This window comes from Sinocyclocheilus rhinocerous, unplaced genomic scaffold (genome assembly GCF_001515625.1).
Source record: "Sinocyclocheilus rhinocerous isolate Xijiao unplaced genomic scaffold, SAMN03320098_v1.1 scaffold3526, whole genome shotgun sequence".
NCBI classification, from domain to species: domain Eukaryota; kingdom Metazoa; phylum Chordata; class Actinopteri; order Cypriniformes; family Cyprinidae; genus Sinocyclocheilus; species Sinocyclocheilus rhinocerous.
In genome coordinates, this window is record NW_015653006.1 from 152,089 (window position 1) to 161,613 (window position 9,525).

The window sequence follows — 9,525 nt, forward strand, 5'->3', positions numbered from 1 at the left end:
AACATTTTAGCTTTTCTTGTGCTTCAGGTCAGAACACAGCTCATTCCCTTTGAAATACTGGAAGAAAATCAAAATAATACATCTTTAAGCACTAATAATTTACCATCATTGAGAAAATTGAATAAAACCAGCGAATACAAATAAAAAAAGTGACACTCTTGGTAGTCTGCTTTTAATTTTGATAGCACTATACAGATATAAACTCCACAACAAACAATAACAAATGTAACTGATAGCTTCATCCCTAATCCTGACAGTCTGGCATGTCTTGTCAAAGTGCTCACTGTACATAATGTGCTCATAACACAATTTACTTTATGATATAAAATATAAAAGTTAAAACTTAATAATTCATTTAAACTTTGATTTCATATAAAGTCTCAGCTTTCACATCTTACTAGCGATATCGCTATAGCTATTAATAGTCTGACACTGGTGTCTAATTAAGTTGTCAACATAAAGCTAAAAATTACCAAAAAACATACAGAAACAACTGTTCAGTCTTACCTGTGAAAGATAATACCCCGAGATCTGTTTTTATTATTGTGCGACGGTTTGTAGATGCCCAAGCTGCCGACGAGTCAGGTATGTTTTCGCCTGTCCCGATGAGAGTTGCCTTCACCAATATGGCGGCGACGTTGACGTGCGGTCGAGCGGCCAATGAGGCGTCTAGGTATTTATTATGTCTATGGTCGGAACGCCATAGGCTACCTAAAGCCAAACTCCGACACAGAATAAACGTCTCCGCCTAACGTAACGTTGTATACAAGCAGTAGTTTAAGGCATATTGGGCACATAATCCAAATTACAAATAAATTACAGCCGTAAAACCCAATTAATCCATAACTACATCCCTCACATGCTTAATGCTGAGTGGAAACGTTAAAACAAAAGTATATTACTTAAAAGTGTCGATAAAGAAAACGAAAAATGTGGCGCAAAATCGTTAACGTTACCGTTTTTAGCTTCAAGGCTAAATGCAGGAGTACTTATGAACCAGCTAATAAAGCAAACATTTTGCTTTATCATCGCATATTTGGTGACATTTAAAGCATTCGGCAATTAATCTGATCATATGTGATTTAATACTTACCTTTACAGTGCCTTTGGGTTGATAGCGATGCAGAAAATGCAGTCCTGTCACCCCTTGAACCAAAATTTCAAAATGGCCTCAGTTAGAATGGCATCTTCAGCAGCAGCCTAATCCCCCTGTTAGTCTTTTAAGTACATTTTACTTAAATAGATCTCGAAAAGGCACACATCTAAAAAGCCTAATAAAGATTACTCAGTATTATACATACAACATTTAATTGTAAAAAAAAAAACAAGTGTTAGCAACAAATTGATATTAAGTACGTTAGGCCTATACTCAAATTTTCAAAGTAAAGTACCATACATAGTATTATTAGTTGAAAATATAGATTTTTTTGTTGTTGTTACAATTACAACTCCACTGAGTCATTTTTCTCAGTGTAACATCGTAAGGCAGACCATACTGACATACAAAAAAAAGTTTTGAAATTTAATGGACTCATGACTAGCCTATAACAAATATATAAATCAGGACAGCGCTAGTAACTATTTTGATGAGGAGCATAGGCCTACGTGTCCCATATATCTTCTTATTTTTGTATTTGAAAGCACACTTTGGAATACTCTCCAAAATCTAAGAAATATAGTAGGCTAAAGGAGGGTTTACATTTCTTCCATTTACATGTGTAAATGTGATATTTACCCACCAAAATGACCATATTCAGTCAGAAAACAGGAAATTCAATATGTTCTTACAAACAGGGTATTTTCTATTACTAAAAGATAAATATATTTTTTCACTGAAAGCTAATTGAAAACATCCACCCAAAATTTAGAGGTAAAAACACAGCAGTAAAAGAGTGTTTACTGAAATCTCTTCTGTATAAATTCCCATTTGAGTATATTCTAAACAGGAATTTTTAAAGTCTCTATAAACTTTGGAGCAACAGGGTCAGTGTCAGAAACCTCAACATCGCCAAAGCACTGAAAATCACCAACATGCTTAAAAACTCTTCTTGATAAATAATTTATTGAAAGTAAGCAATTTACTTTTTTTTTTTTTTTTATCAATTTCGGATCATTGAATTAAAGTATTTAATTTCTTAAAATCTTAATGACCCCAAACATCTGAATGGTAGCCTACTGTAAATATAATAATAGTCCTCATTATAAACACAAAATTATAATAAACTTTAATATTCAATGAAGACGATTAGACTAGCCTACATTTAATTTAATAAGGGGCGGTAATGGACCTGGATAATGGGTAGGGGGGCGCTGGCCCAAAATAGGTTGAGAACCACTGTTATAAGGGGTCTGACCACGTCTAATATGGTTTTGACAAGAATATCTGCCTTTTCACCATCAAACACGCTCACGCGGTTTCAGTGAATGTGATTAATAGTGAAACGGGGGCCGGTTTAAGGCTTATGGTGACTAATGGATCTTAAGCAGATGGAAGGGTATAAATGCTCTTAGTGCGTCTCTCCGTGATTCACTTTCGACACAGCTCTTGGAAATCAAACACGTGTGAAGGACATTTGAATATTAGTAATTAATTTATTTAAATCACCAAAGAGAATTTAAAACAGCGAAAATGTCAGAAGTTAGCGCACTGCCTTTCCTGAAGCCCATCCACATGAGAGCTCCGATCTCCCCCGGCCGCCAGCGTCGGCACACGCTCCCCGCCAGCGAGTTCCGCTCCCTCAACACTGAGGACGCCATCAGTGTATTCGAAATAGAGAGAGAGGGTGAGATAAATCATTCTTTTTCATTTTGTGGATCTTCTTATACAGTAGGCTAGCCTAGTTATTTGTGAGTATGAAACAATCACCCAAGAGAAAAACAGTAACGACTTATTTGTTTAGTGTTGTGTTACAATTTGAATTAAAAAAAACTGCATTTGGTTAGGTTACTATGTGACTGGTGTGTTTTTGTTTTCTAAAAGCTATTTTCTCGTTTTATCTCTCAGCTTTTATATCTGTGTCTGGGGAATGTCCTCTTCACCTGGATGAGGTCCGGCACTTCCTAACCCTCTGTCCTGAGCTTTCTTTGGGCTGGTTTGAACAGGGGAGGCTTGTCGCTTTTATCATTGGATCGCTCTGGGACCAGGACCGTCTAACCACTGTAATCTAATCTTCTAATCATGTATTAATTATTGTCAGAAACGAATGATTAAAAAGTGATATGCCTGTATTATTATATTTGAATTTTTAACGTGTAAAGACGTGTAGTTAAGTTTCTTATAATTACATAACTCATTTCAGTTATCTCTTTTAATAGGATGCATTAACCCTTCATAAGCCTCATGGGACTACTGTCCACATCCATGTGCTGGCAGTCCACCGGACCTTCCGCCAGCAGGGAAAAGGATCTATCTTGCTGTGGCGTTACCTGCAGTATCTGCGCTGTCTACCATATGTCCGCCGCGCCGTGCTCATGTGTGAGGACTTCCTGGTGCCTTTCTACCAGAAGTCTGGCTTTAAGGGGCAAGGTCCTTCTGAAATCACCGTAGGGCCACTTACCTTCATCGAGATGTATTATCCTATAAGGGGACATGCATTCATTCGCCGTAACAGTGGCTGTTAAGGGATCACTAGTCATGTAGCTCTTTGGACCTTCAAAAGAAGCAGTGGGTGTGTTGAAGCAGCTTTTGGTTTTGGTATAGATATCTTGTGGTGTAGTGCTGTTTGCGTCTACTTTTGTAAGCCTTGGTGAGCATAGCAAAAAAAATGTTAGATGTCAAAAATGTTTGGACAGAGCAAACTGTATCCCACTCTCTTATCTAAAAGTGATGGCTAAAAATATATTTTTTGTTATATATATATATATTCATCATGTCAAACTTGGGAGGTTTTTTTGCCTCAAAGTCAGGTTATCTAATAGACTAGGTTTATATTTATTGTTGTTTATTTTGTATTATATTTGGCATGTATTTCTCTAGATTTCTTTTTTATTATTATTACTCATGCACATTTTTAAATTCATGACAGATCTCCTGTTGTGTTGTGAGTTTGGGGGTCAAGGCTGTAAAGATAAGGTAGTGGTTCAACAGTTAACCGTTCTACTTTGGGCTAGTTTTTGTGTTCAGTGGCTGCTTTAGATGTGTGTCTATTCTATGGAAGCATTAAAATAGCATCAACTGAACACTTTTCCACTGTGATCTCTCATGAAAACAGCCACAAGAGAACATACAGTGTTGTCTGTTATGTCTGTGAGTGCCAATGTGACAAATGTTTAATATACAATCCCATAAACATGAGAAACTTGTATTGTGTTGGTTAGGCATTAGTACAATTTGATTTATAGATTAGAATTACTTGTTTACTTGCTTCATAGCAAAGGATTGAAGAGTTAATGTTCGATGTGCAGAGGTGTTGCAAAACAGAAATCATTACGAAATGTATGAGATGGTTAAGACTGTTTCCATTTGCCTTTCCCTGTAGAAATCCACCACCTATGCCTTCACAGTCTTGAATCAAGACATCTATGATTTTTTGTACATTTTGAAAAGAAAATAAAGAATCAATTTTTCAGAATGATTGCTCTTTGAACTCTGTGTGTAAATATATGTAGTGTTCACAGGGTAATGATTCTGGATTAACAATGAATGTATTTGTTAAATAAGGCACAGAGAATTAGTCACATTAAAAAAAAACTTTTTATTTTTTTTTAAACAAAAAAAAGTGTGAAGGACATCAATATAAAGACATTTGTTTTACAAAAAAATTTAAATTTTAAACTATTTTTATTATTATTACTTGAAGCACTAGTTATTTGGTTCACCTCCAATCATATTTGTACACCTTCAACACCTTTAAATATAACAAAAGAGAGTTCAAGAGAACTCCTGTAGTCTTTTAAGGCACAAGTGCTGTCCTCCGTAAACAATTATGCACTGAATATAAATTAGAACAACAGCTGAATTTGACTTTGATACTACAACAAAAGACCACAAATCCATTCTGTGCCAAGTGAATACACACATGATTTAATGCATGCAGTGTACATATTAACATTAATAGCTGGTTGTAAACAAACTCCTCTGTTGAGTGCAAAACAGGATCTCTATTCTGAGCAAAAAAAAAAGATAGATAAAAAGAATGATAAATTAAATGACATATGAAATGTGAAATGGACTGAGAAGTGAAAAGACTAACAGAGCCTACTATTCAGGAAATTACTGCCACATCTATTTCATTTCTTTTTTAGTTGTCTGAGGACATGCTTGTAATCCAGAAAAAGAAGAATGGTAAGCTACACTAGTGTGTTCATTAATGTGGAACTAGATTTTACTAGCCTAGCCAGAGGTTTATAGCAGTCTACAGAAGTACAAAAAGTGACCTAAGGATAAAGTATTCTTTTGAATGTCACTGAAGTTTCAACAAAAAACTTCATCATTCATAGCCAGTTCAGTGAAATAACTCTAAAAGATTCTTATTTTATATGAACCTTATGTAGTTCACTGAAATGCTCTTTGGACAAATACAAACAGCTGAAGTACCAGGAAATCAATCTTTATGTGAATGGTATTTTATATTTCAATGATTGTTAGTGTGAAGTTAACAGTAAAAATTTAACAAGCATGTCTTTAAAAGTGTAAGCACATATGAAAAGACAGTATAAAGCTCACTGTTTCCACAAACAATAATTTTGGAAGGACATTTGGTGTTAGACATTTTAAGCTAAAGGGACATAGTACAGGCTTCAGTAACAACACATAGTTTACCTGCAAATTATCCGGAAATGTTCAGAACTGCTTTGGGAATAAATGGACTATTGTACATTCTACTGGTTACAAAGGTGCTAAACCTCAAATCTAGCATGACATTATTTGCTGTTTTACTGAGTGTTGATTATTTAACTCAGTCCCTTGCAGTCCTTAGAAAATTCTTTAGTCTACAAAAAACAAGGTTAGTGTACCACATGATCAATGTCATAGCGTTCACAGAACTTGCTGGTAAAAGGCAAGCAGGTAAGATGCTCTAACCAATGCCAGTTTATAGGGTAAATGTAGAACCAGACAATAAGTGAAGACATCAACCCCACATAGACAAGCAGCGACAACAAAATAAGAGCTCGTTTGCGGTACTTGTCTAAAGTGCCATACGTGACATATGGAAGGAATGTAAAGGACAGGAGAAGACCACTGAGGAAGCCAAAGATGTGAGCAATGTTGTCAATCCAGGGCAGAAGACCACAGAAGAAAAGGAAGAGAACAATGCCTAACAGCTTCAGGAAGGCCTTCCATGGCTTTTCCAACATCTGCCAGGCCTGGAACAGCTCCACAAACAGACAGGCCAACAAACCGAACTGAGAACCTGCTGGACCAACCTATAGTATAAGAAAAAAGATTTTCATTTTCAATATCACAAATGATGAAAGCACATTCCTTCAAGACAATTAATGCTAGTGATGCTGTAATCTTTTGACAAAATTTCAATCGGGCACAATTTAAATTAATAGTTAAATCTTTCTCCATTTCTGTCACCGATGGAGTTTTGGTTCCTTGCCACTGTCACCTTTGGCTTGCTTTGTTGGGGATGCTTAATTTCTGGCAATATTGTTGGCTTGATTGATTGCACAGACACTATTGGATGATGACATCACTGAATCATCAATGAACTGACTTTAACTGAAAAAATTACTTTGTTATTGTCCTCTTGTATGATTGACAAACTATTTTCCTGTTTGACACTGTAAAGCTGCTTTGACACAATCTTTATTGTATAAAGCGCTATATAAATAAAGGTGACTTGACTCAACTTTCTTAAAAAAATAAAATAAAATTTAAATAATTTACCCAAAACTGAAAATTTAGCCTCCTTAGCATGTCACTCCAAACATCTATAATTTCAGATAAAATATGTTTAGTGGAATATCCAGGTTATTTTATGGCTTCTAAAACCATAGATAGTTTTGTTTGAGGAAAAGTCTAAAATTTAAGTCAATATTCACTGAAAATATTCCCTTCAACATATGTTTACTTCTTTGTTTGCATACATTTGAAAGCTTCATATAGAGCATGTTGAGCACCATATAAAGTAACAAAGGAGGAGAAGAAACTACAGACAAATTTAATTGTTTCTTGCAAGTATTAAAGACCCGGATGTAACTGGGGGAGAGCAGCTCATACCATGCTTTTTGTACCATGCACTCTACCTAAGACCTGCTATAGTGCTTCATCTTTTTCTTTTAGCACTAGTCCATAGTATGCAACAAATAATAAGGAAAGACTCCTTTGCAGGTGAGCTTCCACTACTTATTAGCATTATCGAACCAAGGCCAAAGTAGAGCACCCATCCAAAGTGGGGCGATATCCCTACTTCAAGACTCAACAGTAGTTGCGGAGGGAGGTAAACTAAGTAGAGGGAATCTATACTGCCGTTCTGCCATCAACCCTTAAGGCCATCCAAAGGGTAAGTGTGTCTCTCCCTATAGAAGCACCCTACCAATGGGGAGCACATCCCTTCTTCAAGACCCAATACCAGTTGGGAAAGGAGGAAAACGAAACAGATGGATTCTTGTGGGTCGCTGATCATAGTTCCTTTCACCCTGCTCTACCCTAAGGGGTACTTGAGCAACCTTTTAAAAGGATGTGCTTAAACACCTCAGTTTAACTGGGGGAGAGCAGGTCAAACCCTGCACTCTATACCTAAGACCCACTATAAATAGTGATTCTTCTTTTTCTTTAAGCACTAGACCATAGTATGTGACAGATAACAAGGAGGGATTCCCTGCAGGTGAACTTCCTCTACTTATAAGCATTGTTAAACCAGTGTCATAGTAGAGCACCCATCCAAAGTGGAGCGATATCCCGACTGCAAGACCCAACAGTAGCTAGGGAGGGACGTAAACAAAGAAGAGGCAATCTCTACTTCCCTACATAACACTGTTCACCTTGCTCAACCATTAGCCTGACTAGAGGGCTTCTGGCCAGTCAAGCCCTTTCTTTCCTTTTGGTAAATCATTAAATTGGTTAGCGCCATCCTACCTTTCTGATATCTTACACATACACAAGCCCCGAAGTCTCTGATCAGATGACTTTGACTGTTTCTAGGTCTAGACTGCTTCAAACAGGACAAAAAAAAAATCATACTACAAGTAATACAATCATATGACTTGTGCACTTTACACACAAGTTTTCTAAGATTACATAATGTTGCATGAAGAAAGGATGCCCATGCCTCTTCTGTTGTGTTCACAATTTGTTTGCAATATGAATCTTTTTCACACTTCTGCATGTTAAAACCACTCTTAAAGGGTTAGTTCACCCAAAAATGAAAATTAGCCCATGAATTAACCACCCTCAAGGCATCCTAGGAGTATATGACTTTCTTCTTTCAGACGAATCCAATCAGAGTTATATTAAAAATTGTCTTTGATCTTCCGAGCTGTTTAATGGCAGTCAGAGGGTGTTGTAGATCATCAGTCCAAAAGAAGTTAAATAAAGTGCATCCATCCAAGTGAAATAAAGCACAACGCCGACATCTTACGTCATCCTCCCGGAGCTGTTTCAGTGTACAACTGTTGGGGCAAGCTAGATTAAAGTGATTATTACGTTTTGAATATAGATATTTTTCTTACAAAAACGCATCGATTTGCTACAGGAGGCCTTTGTTCACCCCCCGGAGGCACTTTTTTATTATGGATGGATGCGCTTTATTTCACTTCTTTTGGACTGAAGCACTGCAACACCCGCTGACTGCAATGATAGAGCTTGGAATAGCCAGGACAATTTTTAATATAACTCCGACTGGATTCGTCTGAAAGAAGAAAGTCATATACACCTAGGATGCATCGGGGGTGAGTAAAACGCAGCCTAATTTTTATTATTTCACTTCTTTTGGACTGAAGCACTGCAACACCCGCTGACTGCCATTAAACAGCTTGGAAGATCAAAGTCAATTTTTAATATAACTCCGATTGGATTCACCTGAAAGAAGGATATATTTTTAATACTAATTATACATTTCATAGTGTTTTTATGCATTTTTATATTTATTCCAAAATAATAACTAAAGGCAGTAATTTGAACAATATTCTGGAAACAGTTTACAATAAGGTTTCATTAGTTAACTACTTTAGTTAACATGAACTAAGAATAAACAATAGCCTACTTCTACAGCATTTATTAATCTTAGTTAATATTAATTTCAACATTTACTAATGCATTATTAAAATCAAAAGTTGTTTGTTAACATTAGTTTATGCACTGTGAACTAACATGAACTAACAATGAACAACTGTGTAACAAAGTTCGTAGTTCGGGAAGAAGGATGCGGGAACCGGTGAACGTTTAAACAAAACTTTAATAATAAAATAAACAAACAGCGCGACAGCCCCTCACGGACACCCCCATCGCTCTTCACAGGCCAGGTGTACCCACAAGACTGCGCTCTACTCCCCCCCTCCGATGGAGCCGATCACGGCGGCCGCGGCATACCTGGGGGTAAGGACAGACAGACGAGGCGAGAGAAAAGGAGACGGAAG

The 9,525-nt window shown here is 36.7% G+C and overlaps 2 protein-coding genes across 4 annotated transcripts in view; one reads left to right on the forward strand and one right to left on the reverse strand.

Annotated features, from left to right (window-relative positions):
* The first annotated feature begins 2,510 nt into the window (after positions 1-2,510).
* aanat1 (arylalkylamine N-acetyltransferase 1) lies at positions 2,511-4,285 on the forward strand. Its single transcript, XM_016521641.1, has 3 exons — positions 2,511-2,783; positions 3,005-3,159; positions 3,316-4,285. The coding sequence occupies exons 1-3, from the start codon at positions 2,630-2,632 to the stop codon at positions 3,619-3,621; spliced, it is 615 nt and encodes a 204-aa protein (XP_016377127.1). The 5' UTR covers positions 2,511-2,629; the 3' UTR covers positions 3,622-4,285.
* A 641-nt stretch (positions 4,286-4,926) lies between these two features.
* The window catches only part of LOC107715486 (inactive rhomboid protein 2), a 73,588-nt gene continuing 68,989 nt past the window's right edge, over positions 4,927-9,525 (reverse strand). For all 3 annotated transcript variants that reach the window (XM_016521639.1, XM_016521638.1, XM_016521640.1), the window contains one exon: positions 4,927-6,366. In XM_016521639.1, coding sequence (XP_016377125.1) covers positions 5,947-6,366 — 420 coding nt within the window. In that variant the 3' untranslated portion in view covers positions 4,927-5,946. The remainder of the gene's footprint in view (positions 6,367-9,525) is intronic.

Excerpts from the sequence above, each read along its gene's own strand:
- aanat1 (XM_016521641.1), top strand. The coding sequence starts at position 2,630 with ATGTCAGAAGTTAGCGCACTGCCTTTCCTGAAGCCCATCCACATGAGA. Across the intron at positions 2,784-3,004 it reads ATTCGAAATAGAGAGAGAGG|CTTTTATATCTGTGTCTGGG; the intron begins GTGAGATAAATC and ends TTTATCTCTCAG. Across the intron at positions 3,160-3,315 it reads ACCAGGACCGTCTAACCACT|GATGCATTAACCCTTCATAA; the intron begins GTAATCTAATCT and ends CTCTTTTAATAG.